The 19,507-nt window shown below is 48.0% G+C and overlaps 1 protein-coding gene across 1 annotated transcript in view; it reads right to left on the bottom strand.

The window, feature by feature from the left end:
• Positions 1-19,194, bottom strand: part of DTD1 (D-aminoacyl-tRNA deacylase 1) — a 136,252-nt gene extending 117,058 nt beyond the window's left edge. The window contains exons 1-3 of the mRNA XM_047771614.1: positions 18,985-19,194; positions 14,223-14,313; positions 12,701-12,936 (exon numbers count right to left, since the gene is read on the bottom strand). Coding sequence (XP_047627570.1) covers positions 12,701-12,936; positions 14,223-14,313; positions 18,985-19,027 — 370 coding nt within the window. The 5' untranslated portion in view covers positions 19,028-19,194. The remainder of the gene's footprint in view (positions 1-12,700; positions 12,937-14,222; positions 14,314-18,984) is intronic.
• Between the last annotated feature and the right edge of the window lie 313 nt (positions 19,195-19,507).

Here is a 19,507-nt window from a genome sequence, read left to right on the forward strand (position 1 = left end):
AAACTGAAGATGCTACTAATGATGGAGCATGATAATGTGAGAAAAAAGAATGTACACATGTATGTGTGACTGGGTCACCATGCTGTACAGCAGAAAATTGACAGAACACTGTAAACCAGTTATAATGAAAAAAATAAAAATCACTATATTAAAAAAAAAAAAAAAGGAAGATGCTACTAAAGAAAACTGGGAGAGCAGGAGGCCCTGCACAAAGGTATTCTCTGCTCTTCAGAGCTGACCATGCACGTGTTCTAAGGGCAGGGATCGAACCAGATCTGACACCACCAGATCCTTAACTTGCTGAGCCATCAGGGAACTCTGCATCACTGTTGTTTTTAAGAGCCAAAATTAGAAACAACCCAAGGGCCCAACAATACAAGATACATTAAATAACCAGGCTCTGTTCTCACTGCAGAACACTACACAGCTGTTATTAAAAAAAAAAAAGAAGAAAAGAAAGAAAAGAAAAAAAGAGAGAGATGTGAGAAAGTTATGTATGAACTAACATGGAAAGAATCTCTAAGACACACTGTGAAATTTTCTAAAAAGCAAGACGTGGAGTTGTCTTGTGGTGCAGCAGGTTAAGGATCTGGCACTGTCACTTCAATGGCTTGGGTCACTGCAGTGCCACAGGTTCAATTCCCTGGCCTGGGAATTTCCACATGCTGCAGTTGTGGCCAAAAAAAAAAAGCAAGATGTTACATATGCTACCTTTGTATAAAAGGTGAAAGCTATGTATTCATATTTGCTCATATTTAAGAAATAGAAAGATTTTTTAAAAAAAGGAATAAAAGTGATTAACTATGGAGAGTAAGGGACAGAGACTGGACAGAAACAAAAGTGAGAGCAAGACACCCTTAACAGTCTTTTCATCACTGTGATACCTGAACTACACGATCACGTATGTATTCAAAAATAATCAGGGAGTTCCCGTCGTGGCGCAGTGGTTAACGAATCCGACTAGGAACCATGAGGTTGCGGGTTCGGTCCCTGCCCTTGCTCGGTGGGTTGACCATTCGGCGTTGCCGTGAGCTGTGGTGTAGGTTGCAGACGCGGCTCGGATCCCGCGTTGCTGTGGCTCTGGTGTAGGCCGGCGGCCACAGCTCCGATTCGACCCCTAGCCTGGGAACCTCCATATGCCGCAGGAGCGGCCCAAGAAATGGCAAGAAGACAAAATAAATAAATAAATAAATAAATAAATAAATAAATAAATAAAATCTTTAAAAAAAATAAATAATCAGAACAAGGCTGGAAGACTTAACACTTCCTAATTCAACCTATTTCAAAGCTAGAGTCATCAAAGTATAGTACTGGCATAAGACAAACACACAGAACAATGAAACAGAACTCCAAGTTCACAATAAATTCATACACATACAATCAACAAGAACACAGAGCACTCGATGGGGAAAGAACAGTCTTTTCAACAAATGGTGCTGGGATAGCTGCATGTTCACGTGCAAAAGAATGAAGCAGGGCCCTTACCTCACAGCGTCTACAAAAATTATGGATCAGAGACCTAAATACAAAGGTTAAAACTATATGGAGTTCCCATCATGGCATAGGGGAAACGAATCCAACTAGGAACCATGAGGCTGCAGGTTCGATCCCTGGCCTCGCTCAGTGGGTTAAGAATCTGGCGTTGCTGTGAGCTGTGGTGTAGGTTGCAGATGTGGTTTGGATCTGGCATTGCTGTGGCTGTGGTGTAGGCTGGCAGCTACAGCTCTGATTCAACCCCTAGCCTAGGAACCTCCATATGCCGTGGGTGCGGCCCAAAAAAAAAAAAAAAAAAGGAAAATATTAAGTGTTGACAAGGATGCCAAGACATTGGAACCTTCATATGGCTGGTGGCGACATAAAATGGTTGCTGTGGAAAACAGTGTGGCAGGGCCCCAGTACGTTAAACACAGAAGTACCATGTGATCCACCAATTCTACTGCTGAGCATGTAAAAAAAAGAACTCAAAACAAGGATTCAAACGAAAATCGGTGTACACACATGTTCAGAGCAGCCCTATTCACAACAGTCAGAAGGCTAGGAACAACCCAATGTCCATCAGTGAAGGAAGAGGAAAGTCAAATGCGGTATATTCATGCAAAGACATAGAATGAAATTCTTTTTCATAGAAAAGCATGAAATTCTGACATGTGCTACAACATGAATGAACCTTGAACACATGCTGAGTGAAAGAAGCCAGATGCAAAAAGTACATCTTATGTGATTCCATTTATATGAAACATCCAGAATAAGCACATTAGTGGTCACCAGGGCTAAGGGGGTGGGGGTGGGGGGATGGGGAGTGACTGCTTAATGGGCACAGTTTCCTTTGGGGGTAATAAGGATATTTGGGAACTAAATGGTGACAGCTGAATAACACTGTGAATATAGTAATGTCGCTGAATGCTACACTTTAAAATGGCTAATTTTAGGAATTCCCAGTCTTCTTTGTGGCTCAGTGGAAATGAACCCAACTAGTATCCATGAGGACACAGGTTTGATCCCTGGCCTCCCTCGGTGAGTTAAGGATCCAGTGTTGCCTCGAGCTGTGGTGCAGGTCGCAGACATGGCTCAGGTACCATGGTGCTGTGGCTGTGGCATAGACCCCGAACCTGGGAACCTCCATATGCCATGGGGGCAGCCCTAAAAAGACAAAAAGACAAAAATAAAAATAAAAAATAAAGTGGACTTGGATTAGTTATAAAGGTACAGCACAAACTGTAGGGCAACCACCAAAAAGAAAGAATTAGTAAACCAGAGGATTCAGTCACACAGCAAAGGGCAATTAAGACACTATACTACTTACACCATTCATTTGTTTAATAAACCCCTTATTTGAAGAAAACAGACCCAATTAATTTATCAATATTCCTGAACTTGTGGTCCCTGAATCAATAAGGTCTTAAACTCTTCCTATTTCCCTGCTGAAAAATTAAGACTATTCCCCTCATCCTGAGTCATTTCATGTCTTTGGGTGGTGACCACAGTGAAAGGAGTTTCCTTTCACTTTTTAAGCCTTCCTTTTGAAAACTGCCTTTACTTCTTCCAATGGAACTGCTGTAATAGATCCCACTGGGCAAGAAGAAAAGGCTGGCCCTGAAATTCGGGACCAGAAGTATGAAGGAAACTTGGGAAATGAGACAAGGGGACAAAGGAGAATAAGGAGGCAGAAGGCCTGGAGAGGAAGAGGACGGATGCAACAGCAAAGCCACGGAGGACTGGCCCCCATCTCCCCGGGCCCAGAGGCCCTCCGCACATGGAACTCTGAGCACCTACACTGTGGCACACGAGGCACTGAGCCGTGACCCTGGGGTCCTGAGCCACCGCAAGACTAACCCGAGGTTTTAGCTGACGGATACTTATTTAGGAGGGAAAAGAGAGCTGGTCAAATTAGATTGTTGTTTACCTTCGGATCATCAACTAAGCAAACCAAGGGAATCGTGAAAAGCTAGGATTAAAAACAAAAGTGGGTAAAAGCAGCCATTTGGCCAGAGAGAAGGTAAATTATTGAAGCCACAGGGGTGAAAAGGGTAAGCGTTAACCAAAAGAGACAAATTTCAATAACTAAGCAAGTTGATGAGGCAAAATACTGAAGAGGATAAAAGAAGAGGAAAGAAGAGCAATAAACATCCCGGATTTGCTCAGAATCAGCCACGCGTCTACAAAACCACCGGACGGCAGCATCACCTCTGCCCAGTCTGTACCCAGTCTGCCAGCCTCACCACTTGTCCCCAGCAGAGACGTGATCTCGCTCTGTGACTGCCTAAATTTATGTTAACAATAGTGCATCTGGCATCACAGCCCTTGTCAAAGCGCATAAAACAGGTTTCCACTGTAAGCTCCCTCATGCTGCTTAAGTGTTTTAATAAGCAGAAAGAGAAGAAAATTGAGCAAACCTGTAAAAAGCAAACACGAACCACAAAGCAAAGACTAGATGTGGTCTTATTCCTTCTGGCACCTTCTCTCTGCACAATGAACCTACAGGGAACCAGGACGTAACCACTGTCCAGAGAGTGAACAGCGTCAACGCCATCAGCAGCTGCTGTACTCCTTACACTTCTTTCCACGATTCTCCAGCTCTCTGCCGCCCACCAGAGGTCAGACCCCACAGAGAATACACAGGTAGCTACTTTTTTAATACCGTGGAAGCTTCTGCTTTGCTGAACAAAGGCAAGAGATAAATCCTTTCCTGGGCCCATCACGAATGGCTCAGAGTTGGAACGAGATGCATGAGAGCCATTCCATTCTGGTGGAACGTTTATTTTTTTCCCCACTATAAAAGCAACACATTCTCGAGACTCAATTTTGAAAGTGGTTAATGACTCCCACTAAACAGGACGTTCAGCATTCACCTGAAGGATGGAGATTCCTGGGGGGGGGGGGGAGCCTGCAGAGGCTGCCTCTGAACCCAGTCTCCTGGGCCCCCTTGGTCTGGGGGTCCAGGAAAGCCCCCTGAACCTCAGGCGGGTTTGGCAATGAGGGGAGAACTGATGAGTGTGTGGTTAGGTATTCCCCCTAAAGCAGCTACTGGAAGAGGGGCCAGAGAATGAGAAAGCCCTTTTGAGAGGTGAGTGATGAGGTGTGGAGAACTAAAGGTGGTAGGATGTCCCCTCCCCGCCTTGAATCTGGGGCCTGAGAGACTGCTCTGACCCACAGCACAAAGCATCACTCTGCCAGGTCACCATCCCAGCAGGGATCAGGGGGCTGGGCTTCCATTTCCTGCCTCTGGGACCACCTGCTCTTGGCCTGGAGGAAGCCAGCCACCAAGTGAGAAGTCCCACTGCCCTGAGATGGCCAGGCTGTGAGAAGCCTCGCCATGTGGGGAGGCCCTGGACAGTTGGATGCGATGGGGGCAGTGGGGGGAGGAAGATGCACACAGGCCATCTAAGGAGCAGATCCCCCAGCCCAGCCAAAACCATGCAGATCGAAGACAAGCACCCAGCCATACCCTTCCTAGATTTCTGACCCACAAAACTGTAAGGAAGACACACAATTGTTTTTTAAGCCATTAAGTTTTGGGGCACCGTGTTATGCAGCAATAGATAACAGAGCACAAGACAAGGCAGCAAGTTCCTCCAAAAAGGAAACACGCTGGCAAAGCCCAGGGGACCAGCAGAATCTAAGCAGAGTGGGAGGAGCAAAGGCAGGGGTTTCCAGACAGGGCAAAGGGGCTAAGCCTCTGGTCCTGTGGGTGCAATGGGCCAGAATGGTTTAAGGTTTCGAGTCAAGGCCAAATGAGGCCAAATAAGCCCCAACGCACCATTCGGTGTAACAATGCCACGTGCCCCTCCCTCCCAGTGGCCAAGAAGAGACCTGCACACATGTATAAGACAGTCCCCTTCCCATCCTCACACAAAGGAAGGCCGGGAGCTCAGGACTGCCTCCTTGCCCTGTCCACACCCCTTCTATTTACCCCACCTCCAAGCCACTGCCAAGAGAGGTCGTCACACAGGGGGGATTTTCAGGGAGCCCTTCGAGCACGCACTCCAACAGCCCCAGACTTCCAGTGGTTCCATGTGGGACCCAGGAGGCTGACTCCGTGCTCCTGAAAATCCGTGACCTAAGCTGAGCCCCACAGTCCATCCCACATTGGTTCAAGGTGGCATGTGACCCAAGCTGGTCCAAAGTGACCTTCAGAGGGAGTTCCTATTGCAGCTCAGCGGCTTACAAACTGGACTAGTATCCATGAGGGTGCAGGTTCGATCCCTAGCCTTGTTCAGTGGGTTAAGGATCCAGTGTTGCCGTGAGCTATGGCTGCAGGTCGGCAGCTACAGCTGATTCTGACCCCAAGCCCTGGGAACTTCCATATGCCACAGGTATAGCCCTAAGAAAAAAGTAAAACAAAAACAAACAAAAAAGTAAAGTGACCTTTAGGACTTCTGCTTGGAAGGCAGAGACAAAGGCTCCTTCTCTTTCTGGGGCCGGTGGACTGTGTGGGCCAGCCCGAGGACAAAGCCAACACATGGAGAGTAGGACTCACAGAACCCCAACCCCAGAGACATCACAGCTGCGATGGCAGAGGGAACCTCTAGGTCAAAACACCTGACCTCACTGAACCTCTGCATGTTTCAGTCGTAAACCAGTAAGTCCTCTGGTCCAGACGACTGGACAGGCTGCTTCTTGTACCCAGAAGCATTCTATCCATTGCCGAAACCTCAGTTCCCTCCACGGTAATCGCCTGCTCCGCACCCCCCCACCTGTCTGCACCCTCCCAAATCTGACCCCTTAACTTTGGCCCAGCACAGGCCCCACCTGGACACTCACTGCTCCCCTGGGGATGGGTTCACACCTACCCCGACCTGTGACCTGTCCTGGTCCTGACACCTAAGTAAGTGCCCAACCAGTGCCCTCCTCCCCAGAACCATCTAGGGTCACTCTCCTGGAGCTGCATGCTGATCTCTGGCAACTATCCCCAGTGCCCTGAACGTTTTTGGGTTTTTTGGTTGTGGGGGTTTTTTTTTTTTTTTTGGTCTTTTGTCTTTTTAGGGCCGCACCCACGGCATATGGAAGTTCCCAGGCTAGGGGCCCAATCGGAGCTACATCTGCTGGCCTACACCACAGCCACAGCAACGCTAGATCCGAGCCGCGTCTGCGAACTACACCACAGCTCACAGCAGCGCCGGATCCTTAACCCACTGAGCGAGGCCAGGGATCAAACCCACAACTTCATGTTTCCTAGTCAGATTCGTTTCTACTGCGCCACGACGGGAACTTCCCCTGAACACTCATTTTTAGCCTATTTTCACCTACGTAAAAATGCTGGTGGATAGACCCTCAAGGAAACCTGTCCCGGCAGTTTATCCTCCGGGGGGATGGCTGACCACCTTGAAAATGCCAGCTCTCCCCTTTATCAAAGTGGGCTGCAAATTAGTCACAGAGTAAACAGGCTGTTTGTGGCTGGAGATGGGGGAGGGGATCTACAAAGGGCCGCACAGGGGCATCTGGAGGACCTGGGGGCTGTTCTGCGTCTTGACGGTGGTGGCGGGGACAGAACTCTAGGTACTTGTCAAAACTCACAGAACTGTATCCTAAAAAGGGTGAATTTTACTGTATGCAAAAAAATATATTGAAAAGAGAGGGAGATGGAGTCACAGAGAGGGAGAGAAAAGGAATAGAAAGAGGGAGAGAGAGAAGGAAGGGAGGGGAAGGGAGAGAAAGGGACTGAGGAAGAAGGGAAGGGGAAGGAAGAAAGGCGGGGAGGAGGACGAAGGGAACGAGGGAGAGAGACTGAGAGGGTGTGCAGCCCTAGGGACACATGAAGAACCTGGACAGGGGAGTTCCCGTCGTGGCGAAGTGGTTAACGAATCCGAATAGGAACCATGAGGTTGCAAGTTCGATCCCTGCCCTTGCTCAGTGGGTTAACGATCCGGCGTTGCTGTGAGCTATGGTGTAGGCTGCAGACGCGGCTTGGATCCTGCGTTGCTATGGCTCTGGCATAGGCTGGCAGCTACAGCTCCGATTAGACCCCTAGCCTGGGAACCTCCATATGCCGAGGGAGCGGCCCAAGAAATGGCAAAAAAAAAAAAGACAAAAAAAAAGAACCCGGACAGGTCATGCTGCAAAAACACTTCCTGATCCTAGAGTTTGCATCTTTTCTTACACTTTTGGTCCCAGTTTTCTTTTTTCTTTTTTTTTTTTGTCTTTTGTCTTTTTTGTTGCTGTTGCTATTTCTTGGGCCGTCCTGCGGCATATGGAGGTTCCCAGGCTAGGGGTCGAATCGGAGCTGTAGCCACCGGCCTACACCTGAGCCACAGCAACTCGGGATCCGAGCCGTGTCTGCAACCTACACCACAGCTCACGGCAACGCCGGATCGTTAACCCACTGAGCAAGGGCAGGGACCGAACCCGCAACCTCATGGTTCCTAGTCAGGGGATTCGTTAACCACTGCGCCACGACGGGAACGCCCCAGTTTTCTTTTTGTTTGTTTGTTTAAGGCCGCTCCTTGGGCATACGTAGGTTCCCAGGCTAGGGGTCTAATCGGAGCTGTAGCTGCCAGCCTACGCCAGAGTTACAGCTCCCATCCTATACCACAGCCACAGCAATGACAGATCTGAGCCTCGTCTGTGACCTACACCACAGCTCAGGACAACACTGGCTCCTTAACCCACTAAGCGAGGCCAGGGATCGAACCCGCATCCTCATGGTTCCTAGTTGGATTCGTTTCACCTGTGCCACAACAGGAACTCCTTGGTCCCAGTTTAAACATCTCTTCCTGTTGCCCTTGCTGCTAACAAAGAGAAGCAGGCCAGTCCACCAGATGACCAAGCTATCAGGCTGTTAACAACAATTTTCAGCATCTGGGTCTCTCATCCACACCTCCATTCACTCTGGCCCTGAACCTCCTGGGTGGACAGCCTGCTGGTCACCCTCAGCCTTACCTTATCTCCCAGGTTCAGAGGACATCTCTACCTGTGACCCTGCCTGGTGCAGGTAGCTCTGGGTGCTTCCCTGCTGCACAGCTGCTTCTAGGGTGACCAACTATCCCAGTCTGCCCAGGATGAGGGGCTCTGGGGGTGCAGGGTTTTCACTGCTAAAACCAGGAGAGTCCTGGGTAAATCTGACCTCTGCTCTGAGGTTCATCTGTCCAGCACTCAGGGTCACAGCCACAGCAGGAGAAAAGGCCCTTAAGAGTCTAGGGAAGAGAAACCAAGTCGGGGTGTTTCCAACGTGAGTGACTAGTAGGCTACCTAGAAGCCCAGTACACGTGATAGTATGACAGAACTGCAGCTTCCAGAGTTCCCATCGTGGCGCAGAGGAAAAGAATCTGACTAGAAACCATGAGGTTGCAGGTTCAAGCCCTGGCCTTGTTCAGTGGGTTAAGGATCCAGTGTTGCAATGAGTTGTGGGGTAGGGTGCAGACAGGGCTCAGATCCTGCGTTTGCTGTGGCTGTGGCATAGGCCAGCAGCTGTAGCTCGGATTTGACCCCTAGCCTGGGAACGTCCATATGCTGCGGGTGCTGCCCTAAAAAAAATGGCAGGTGTTTTACAAATGCATTAAAATGTTTTAACATGAAAGTACATTTCCAGAGAGAGAGAAGGAGGGAGGGAGAGAAAGAAACAGAGCACGCACACACATGCACATAAACAAGAGGGCCCGCCTCACTTTACAACTGCTTTTACCTCCCCATCCCATGGACCTGAGTGGGGACCCGATTTCTCCTCCCCCTCCCGCCCCCAGTGCTCTACACCATGCATAAGGGCTGAGTGTGGTTTGATCTCTGTATGGGGCATATATGATCTGATTGGTTTCGGGCAGGATGCCTTAATTACACAGAGGACAGGTTATATAGAGGTAGGTGAGGAATGGGTGACATTTCTCCCCTAGCAGGGAGTGAGCAGCCCAGGTTGTTCAAGGGGGGGGGAAGGGGCATTACAACAAGACAAGGCCAGAGGCTTTTGGGTTTCATCTCCTGGAAGAGGACTTGAAGCCTAATACACCTGCGTCAAGCGTAATAACCTTGCAGATGGGAATTCCTGAGATGGGTCAAGATGGTCCAGCTCAGAACAGAGAAACGAGCCCAACCAACCACTCACATCAGCCACCAGCACTCAAGACCTACCTATTACTCATCCCCACACACACATTCCAAGCATGCAGCACATACAAACTACAGAAGTATCAGGCCAATACTTGTTCCCATAATGAGAATTCATACACACTGGTAAACAGGGAGCGTGTGCACACCACACAGGCTGCAGAGGGTCAGGGGTTTTCTTAGGCAAAGACGGGCAGCACAGTGAGAGTACAGGAACCACCTTCAGCAGGAAAGTCACCAGTGCTGGCAGCAGCAGCTGTTCTGACTGTATTTTATGAAAGTGAAAAATAAGCGTGCTCCCTTCTGGCCCAGCCACAAGGGGTTAGTGGTTTGCCACAAACCCCGTAGTTTCAGAGGTGGTTTTGCAGAAGGCAAGGTTCTTCCTGCTCTGGCAGAAACAGCCTCGCTGCCCACTCTCTTGCTCACAGGACTGGGAGCTCCTTTCCAGCAAGGACAGCACCGTGGACCCAGAGCCGAGGACACGGGCCAGTAGATAAATGGTGCCTTAGAGAAGGCACAGAAATAGGACTAAAAGCCTGGATTAACACCACTGCCCAGAGATGAAGGACCACCTGGCCTCAGGCTGGTCCTCCTCCCTCTTCCTAGACCCACCTGAACTTTAAAATTCTCCACTGATCTCCCTAAGCCCAGCAGAAAAGACAGGAAAATCCCATGAGAGGTGATGAATTCAGAAGATAATGAAAAACCAAACAAATCAAGAGGATGTGAATTTTACAGGGATGCTCGGGCTCTGGGAATGGCTGCTGGTTCCATCCCAGGCTGTGCCACTTACATGCTACATGACCTTCCTCAGGTTACTCCACTGCACCTCAGTTTTCTCATCTGCAAAATGGGGGTGATCCTAATGCCCACCTAACAGGGCTGCCGTGAAGGCTGGACGAGATCAAGAATGAAGAGCATTGGGAGTTCCCATTGTGGCATAGTGGAAACAAACCTGACTAGTATCCTTGAGGACAAAGGTTCGATCCCTGTCCTTGCTCAGTGCGTTAAGGATCTGGCACTGCCTTGAGCTGTGGTGTAGGTCGCCAGATATGGCTCGAATCCCAAGTTGCTGTGGCTATGGTGTAGGCTGGCAGCTGCAGCTCCGATTCGACCCCTAGCCTGGGAACTTCCATATGCCAGGGGTGAAGCCCTAAAAAGCAAAAAAAAAGGAAATACCAGAGAGGGGTTGGAATATGACTCTTCTGAACCTGAGCCGACCGGATAAGCTGACAATCCCTCAGTGCGGGGCTCCACTACAGAACTCCAAACTCACATAATAACTTTTTTACCTACAGGTTAAAAAGGCCCAATAAAAAAGGGACCTGGGGAGCTCCTCTGTGGTGCAATAGGATCAATGATGTCTCTAGAGTGCTGGGACGCAGGTTCAATCCCTGGCCTAGCACAGTGGTTAAGAATCCAGCATTGCTGCAGGTGCGGCGTAGGTCACAAATCCCTGGCCTGGTAACTCCACATGCAGGGTGGTCAGAAAAGATTAAAAAAAGGGGTGGGGCAGCACCTGGGAGTTCTCCTGTGGTACAGCGGGTTAAGAATCTGGCATCATTGCAGCAGCTCAGGTCACTGCTGTGGCGCAGGTTCAATCCCTGGCCCAGGAACTTCCACATGCCGTCGGAACAGCCAAAAAAAAAGGCCAGATTTGGCTTTGTTTAATGCAGAGAGGGAAAGGTAAGTCTAGGGACACTACAGAGTTAACTGTTAACAACTATTAGCTGTCTACCAAGCAAGGCGGAAGCGGGAGCACGAAGACAGGGAAGGGGACTTCTGCTCAGGGAGCACTCACTCAGAGCCACGACACCAGGGGGACCAAGTATGTGTTTCTTTCTTTTGTGTGTGTATGTCTTTTTAAGGCCACACCTGCAGCATATGGAGGTTCCCAGGCTAGGTATTGAATTGGAGCTGCAGCTGCCGGCCTACCCCACAGCCACAGCAACGCCAGATCTGAGCCCCATCTGCAACCTACACAACAGCTCTAGGCAACGCCAGATTCTTAACTCACCGAGCGAGGCCAGGGATCGAACCCTCGTCCTCATGGATACTGGTCAGATTTGTTTCTGCTGAGCCACAACGGGAACTCCCAAATATGTGTTTCTAATGACTTTGAAGAAAAGGGCAAACTAAGGTGCTTTAAATGCTATGTGCCCCCGACACATGAAAACAGGCTAGAAATGAAAGGCCCTCCTTATAAGATTCTTAATTTCAGATTCGTAATTCATAATTATGAACATATAATTCCACAATCCAGGACCATTCTACTCAGGCATTTTCTAGACTTAACCTTGGTCAGCCAAACTTAGGCTGGCATTCCTGAGAAATCATTAAATTGACACTGTCCAGGAGTTCCCTGGTGGGGTAGCGGTTAAGGATCCTGTGTTGTCACTGCTGTGGCTCAGGCCACTACTATAATATGGGTTGGATCCCTGGCCCAGGAACTTCAGCATGCTGCAGGCATAGCCAACCAAAAAAACAAAAACAAAACCCCCAAATCAAAAAACAGCCAACACTGTCACAATGAGGCTGAGAGCCACCCACAGCCACCAGGTGCTGGAACTGTGCCTGGTCTGAATGAGGAAGTGCTGTAAGCACGAAGGACATGAGATTCAGAAGATTTCAGTACAAAGAAGGAATTTTTATCATTGGGGACATACGGGACTAAATGAAATTCAGTCTTTAAATTAATTTCACTCATTTCTTTTTCCTTTTTCTCTTTTTGGTGTGCCCATGGTATGCGGAGGTTCCCAGGTCAGGGATCGAACCTGCACCAATCTAAGCTGCTGCAATGACAACACAGGATCCTTAACCCACTGAGTCACTAGGGAGCTCCCCTTTGTTTTAATGTGGCTCCAATTTGTAGCTGATGTTATCTTTCTCTGTCAGACAGGGTAAGCCACCAAAATAAAACATTCCTCTATCAAACACACTTGTGGGCTGCTCAACATTTCAAACATGGACATTAGAACGAAGAAGGGGAAATGGAGTGGGGAGCATTCAGAGGACACACATGACAGCGGCGGGAGCAGCAGGCCTCACTTTGTATTAAATAATCGGCATAAACAGCGAACTCTCTGGGAAAAGAAGTACTGTATCTATAGACTCTCCCCTTCGCACCCTGAGTCGCCCCTCCTGGGCGGCTAGGCTCCCCTCCTACCTTTGATGAGCTCCGGCCTGTAGGCCTTACGCAGCTGCTCCAGGAAGCTGTTGTAGAAGCCCTCTGCCTGCTCCGAGGGCATCGCCAGGTGGAAGTCGGGCTTGTTGCCCTTGAGGACACACTGCAGGGTGAACTGGCTGACGCACAGCACCTCGTACTGCTTGTCCATCACACTCTTCGCCCAGTGCCTCCCACCCTCGTCCTCAAACACACGCAGGTTTAGGATCTTCCGGACCCTAAGGGGAAAAGAGCAGTGAGTGCCACCTGGAGAATCACAAGCTCCCCAACACATCCCACACCCCAAACACCACCAGCATCCTCCTGATTAGGGACATGAGCTGGCTCCATCATTTATAGGAGGGGCGACCTTGGGCCAGTCACTTTCCAATCTGTGCCTCAGTTTCCTCATCTGCAATAGAGGGTAATAATAGTCCCACCTCCTAAGGCTGACTAGTGATTTCCTTTTATCAGCCCCTCCAATTCCCAACAGCTTTTGGCAGGAGTTTCCGTTGTGGCTCAGCAGTAATGAACCTGACTAGTATCTGTGAGAATTCAGGTTCGATCTCTGGCCTCGCTCAGTGAGTGGGTTAAGGATCTGGCATTGCCGTGAGTGGTGGTGTAGGTTGCAGATGAGGCTCGGATCTGGCACTGTGGTGGCTGTGGCATAGGCCGGCAGCTGCAACTCAGATTCAGCCCCTAGCCTGGAAACTGTCATATGCAGGTGCAGCCCTAAAAGAGAAAAAAATAAAAAAATAAAATATGTAAATAGTGCCCAGATCATAGTGCCCCAACTGAAAACATAAAACACTCATAAGAGGCTCAGTTTTTGCATTAAGAGAGTGGTTCAAGGATGCAACAGCAAACAGCTCCCACCAGTAGCTGCTGTGAATTGGAGGAGCTAGTAACACCAGCAGCTGCTATGAATTGGAGGGGCTGGTAACAGAAAAAAAGGAAATTACCAATCAACCCTATGAGGCAGGACTATTATTTATCCCTGCTGCTGAATTAATGGGTAAAGTCTCCTCCTTGCTCTCATTTGTGACACGGAAGAAACCACACTACATAAAATGGGACACAGATAAAAGTGTCAGGGACTGATCAACAGCAATAAAAAGCCTTAAGGTTCCCAAAGGGGAAACATGGGGGGTAGGGAGGAAAAATCAAGAGTTTGGGATTAACATATACACACTATTACATATGAAATAGATAACTAACAAGGACCTACTGTATAGCACAGGGAATTCTACTCAATATTCCATAATAATCTATATGGGGAAAGAATCTGAGAAATAATGGATCTGTGTAGATGTATAAATGACTCACTTTGCTATACACCTGAAACTAACACGATGTTGTAAGTCAACTATACTCAAATAAAAAGTTTTTTTAAAAAACTGACAGGGGCTCACTTTATAGGATCAAAATACTATGGAAGTTATATATATATGTGTGTGTGTGTGTGTATATATATATACACACATGCCCCATTAAAATATCAGTGACGTAGAAATCTCCTTCTTACATGTGCTCCAGTTCCTTCTGTGTATCCTCCAGAGAAATACCCAGCAGCACACAGATGCCCCGTCCGATTGCACTTATCTGCTCTCCTCCAACTGGAAAGGAAACAACAGCAAAAGAGACTCAGAACTGGAGTTCCCATTGTGGCGCAGTGGAAATGAATCCAACTAGTAACCAGGAGGTTTCGGGTTCAATCTCCAGCCTGGCCTCACGCAGTGGGTTAAGGATCCAGCGTTGCAATGAGACACTGCATGGATCCTCTGTTGCTACGGCTGTGGCTGTGGCTGACAGCTATAGCTCAGATTCAACCCCTAGCCTGAAAACTTCCATATGCTGCGAGTGAGGCCCTAAAAAGCCAAAAAAAAAAAAAAAAAGAGACAGAGACAGAGAGAGAGAGACTCAGAACCAAACAGGTGCCACAAAGCGCACACACTTCTTTTCACTTCTCTGGTAAAGTCAGCAAGTATTGAAACATTGAAGAAATGACATCAATGCAGTATGATTATGATAACTTACATCCATTCTGACTTTACACCTCTACTGAATGAGTTGTAAAGTGAACAGCCATTACATTGGACTTTGGGGCCACAATTTCATCTGGGCAACCTTGAGTGAGATACTTGAAACTTTCTGGCATGGAGTCTGGTCATCGGTAACAACAGAAGTTTTCCTTCCCAGAGAATCCAGCTCAGTTTATATTAATGATCAAAAAGGAGATGCCTGCATTTCTTGGAAAGCAGCAAGTCAGGTAGCACAATATACAGAGCAAAAGGGAAAACATTTATGTCAGAAAAATAAAGAAATGATTTTCCACCCACTGCAGAAAAGATAAATATACAAAAAGGCCACGGTTTAAAAGTTAAGCTTCAAGTCAGCAAACTTCTATTACTTCCCAGTTTGGTACTAAAGTTGCATTCTTGGAGTTCCCATAGTGGCTCAGTAGAAATGAATCTGACTAGTATCCATGAGGATGCAGGTTCGATCCCTGGCCTTGCTCAGTCAGTTAAGGATCTGGCATTGCCGTGAGCTGTGGTGTAGGTCACAGAGGTGGCTCAGATCTGGTGTTGCTGTGGCTGTGGTATAGGCCAGTGGCTACAACTCCGATTTGACCCCTAGCCTAGGAACCTCCATATGCCTCAGGTGCAGCCCTAAAAAATAAAAACAAACAAAAAAATAAAGTTGCATTCTAAGTCAATGATGTTCAAATCTTTTTGAATGATGCACCGCATCCATTAAAAAAAAAAAAACTCTCCAAACATATATTCCTATTCCAAGCATTTGCATATGTATTTAGAGTCAAATGTACACTCTACCACCCTAGACACTATCTCAGAGCTGGCACAGTATTTAGGCCGAGACATACCATTGTGAGGGTGAAACTAAACCCATATTTCAAATGTTGATCATCATAATTTTCACCTTTTTGCCAAAGGTCATGAGATTATTTGGTTATTGTGTACTGATATAATGTTCCAAACAGGAAAAGGGTCATCTCTGCTATTTTCTTGTTTGCTTTTGCTGGATAAGGGTATCTGCAGGCATTGCGGCTCAGCAGGTTAAGAACCCCAACATAGTCTCTGTGAGGATTTCAGTTCGATCCTAGGCCTTGCTCAGTGGGTTAAGGACCTATCACTGCCATAAGCTGCAGCATAGGTCACAGATGCAGCTTGGATCTGGTGTTGCTGTGGCTGTGGTGTAGGCCTGCAGCTTCAGCTCCAATTTGACTACTAGCCTGGAACTTCTATTTGCCACTGGAACAACCCAAAAAAGAAAAAAAAAAATTATCTGTAAACATACCTGACAAGGCATCATAGATTTCACCATGCTGCCCCATCGCCAAGCTCGGGAGAGGGTGAGACACCCCTTTCCTGCAAGTGTCTGATAAGGGAACACCTGACAGGCAGATACCCGGGGAGCACGGGCATCAACCTATTCCCAAAATAACTCCTTTTAAAGTTTAACTCTTATTTTCATGCTAAAAAAAAAAAAAAACCCAAATATTTTAATGTTTTCTTCTGTGCTGCTTTTTTTTATAACAGACTATGCGTGATTTACGGTCTTTTGAGCCCCTGGCTCAAAAGCTGAAACTGAAATCACCTACCTTGACATAAGCAGCAAACAAGTGGGGTTGTTTGCTTGTTTGCATTACTTCCATTGCTTTAGAAAACTTTGGCTTTATTTGCTGTTTAAGTAAACCAATATCATTTTCTTTTCAGTCAGACAAAAGAGAATACATAGGTTCAGAAGGATATTTTATAATAGACAAGTGGACTTCTAAGGGGAAACCCTGAGAATCACCACTTTAAACAAAAGATCACAGGGCTAGAAAAGAACTAAGGTATCTGGTGTTTTGGTTTTTGTTTGTTTATTTTGTCTTTTTAGGGCCGAACCTGCAGCATATGGAGGTTCCCAGGCTAAGGGTCGAACTAGAGCTGCAAGTGCCAGCCTATGCCACAGCCACTGCAATGCAGGATCTGAGCCACGTCTGTGATCTATACTATAGCTCCTGGCAACGGCAGATTCCCAACCCACTGAGCGAGGCCAGGGATTGAACCTGCATCTTCATGGATACTAGCTGGGTTGTTAACCACTGAACCACGATAGGAACTCCTGGTCAGTGTTTATTTGACACCAGTATATTGGCATCACCTGAGACCTCTTCTTAAAGAATTCAGCACCTCTCAAATTAACACGGTCAACCCCAACCTCTTCCTGACACTCTACGATTCTATTGAGATTTTAGCTGACAGAGCTAAGGGATGGGACATGGCGGTTACGGTACTGTTCCAGCTGTGTAACCAGCTGTGTAACCACATGGACGTGTTTGGAATGTCCCGTCATAAAGCTTTTAAAATTGGATTATCACAATAACTGTGCTAAGAAATCAAAATGTGCTTGAGCAAGCTTATAAAATGAACTAGCCCCATAACATGTGATTTGTAATAGTCTAATCTGTCCCATCCATAAAGTCGGAAGTGACATTTTAGAACTGTTGAAATAAAATGCTATTTGCAAAAGGCCACGCTCGGCGAAGCCAGTCCCATTCTAAAGGAATCAGAAAAATCTCTCTCCATTACAATTCAAATATGAGGCCTGGCTAACCAGAAGATTCCTCCAGCACCTTGAGAGAATTCCGTTTTGCTGACACCTTCCCACAATTAACACCCTTATCTTTTTTAATATGCAGGATGGTTTAGTTGTTGTTTATAACAAAAATCATACAATTTAACTAGTAAACTGAAATCATTCAATCTATTCGGCTAATCTCACTGAACCATGTTTTCAATATTTCAGATCAGCAGAACGGAACGTTCTCCATTCAGATCAAAACTTAATACTCCAAAGTTTGCTCACTGTTCATGATGAACACACAGAGCAAACTGCAAGATACTTCTCAGAAGCAAAAAGAAAGACATTTTCCTCTATGAATTTTCCCAGTTTTAGTGAAGTTACATATTAACTAAAATGCTAAAACAAAAACAAAAACAAAAAAAACCCAGTTCTCAAATTCCATAAAGCCCAGAGCTATCCTATTCCCTATTACTCCAGGACCATAACCAAAACCAGCTACCACAACAGCTTAGAAATCATTACGCAGGATTGGAAAGTAGAATCTCAAATCTAAATATATGGTTTACTGAGCTTGGTTGTTTCTTCGGGATTTTGCTGTTTTGGTTTTAGATTTATACTTTCCTGGACACAAAAACACATACTTGGTATGGACTGGCTTGAAGGAAAGGCTACCTAGGATTACCTCAATGAAACAGTATTAGAATTCTGCCAAAAAAAAAAAAAAAACTGGAAGATAATCTAAAATTAGTCATTTAAAATTTCCTGATATCTTTACTATCTTGGCTTTACTATCTTCCCTTCTAGGAAATGTGTGGTGGCTGTGAGTTAAAGATCCAGCATTGTCACTGCTGTGCTTACAGCAGTGGCCGCGGGTTCCATCCCTGGCCCAGGAACTTCCTCAAGCTGCGGATGCCACCAAAAAGTAAAAAAAAACAAAAAAACAAAAATATAAACGACTCCGTTCTATCCATTAATCATCTGGACCCCTGATGCTCAAACCAGACTACAGTGATCAACTGATGACTAATGGTTGGGTGGCTTGGTCAACAAGAAACTGGTGGAAAAGAGAAACATCTCATCCTGAATCCTTTAGATTCTGACTGTCCCTTCAGGGCTCGGTGAGGACGGGGAGTCCTGGGCAGGAACGCGCTGCACCGAGGCTGGGCGCTGGGCACGTGGGCGGACACACGGTCAGAACTCACCCCTACCGACAACTCTTCACAGCTGTGCATCTCACTGGGCGTCAAGCTCCATCAAAACTGGGACATGGAGAAAATGGGCAACAAAAGGAAAATGTCGAGCAGAAGGTTGCAAAATGGGTAGTTCTTGCTCCGGAAATGCTCCCTACATGTTGTTTGTGCAACATTCCACGAAGAACGGGCCACAGAGGTGCTCAGAGGATGCTAGGAGGTTCGGCCACCTGGCACTCAGGACTGAAAGAAACGCTGGTGAAAATAATGAGGCGCGTTCATCGTGAACCCTAAGCGGAAACCCTGCACCTCGGGCCGCGCCGGGACCCCCCGGGCACGTGGACGGCACCGCGAGCCGGCTGGGGCTGCGCGCAGCCGGGGACCGAGCTCGCGCAGGGCGGCAGCTGCCCCGGGGCGGCGCGGGGGAACCCTCACAGGGGCGGCCGTGTCGGCCGGGCGCGGGGTCAGGGGCGGCTCCTCCCGGCCCGGCCCCGCCCGACTGACCTGTGACGCTGGCCCGGGTGACGCGCTGCACCACGGCCTTCATGGCGGCGGCTGGGGCGAGCGGGGCGGCGCCGGACGGCTTCCGGCCTCGAGACTCTCCAGGCGGCGCGGCGACAGGCGCCCTCTGCGGGTGACACCAGGAAGTGCGCGGGCGGCCCTGCAGGACCCGCTAGTCGGCAGCTCGCCCACGTCGGCCACGCCCACCCACAGGTTGTTCCCGCCGGCGTCGGTCACGCCCACCTGCGCCCTAAGTATAGCCCCGCCCCCGTCATAGGCCCCACCCATTCTCGATCCTGCCCCACCCACAACTGAGCCACGCCCCAACGCTGGGATTCCCCCAACCCCCTTCCCAGTCCCCACCCCCAGCCACACTCACAGGTGCCCTGACAGCAGTTTCTGCACCTGCTTCTCCTCACATCTCGGGCGTAAGAACCAGTCGTAACTAAATCCCAGCTTTGTTGTCCAGACTCCTAATCCTAATTGTGTTTCTCTTTTCATTTTCCACCCCTCAGGCCCCAGACCC

Source organism: Phacochoerus africanus, chromosome 3, assembly GCF_016906955.1.
Source record: "Phacochoerus africanus isolate WHEZ1 chromosome 3, ROS_Pafr_v1, whole genome shotgun sequence".
In the NCBI taxonomy this organism is placed as follows: Eukaryota; Metazoa; Chordata; class Mammalia; order Artiodactyla; family Suidae; genus Phacochoerus; species Phacochoerus africanus.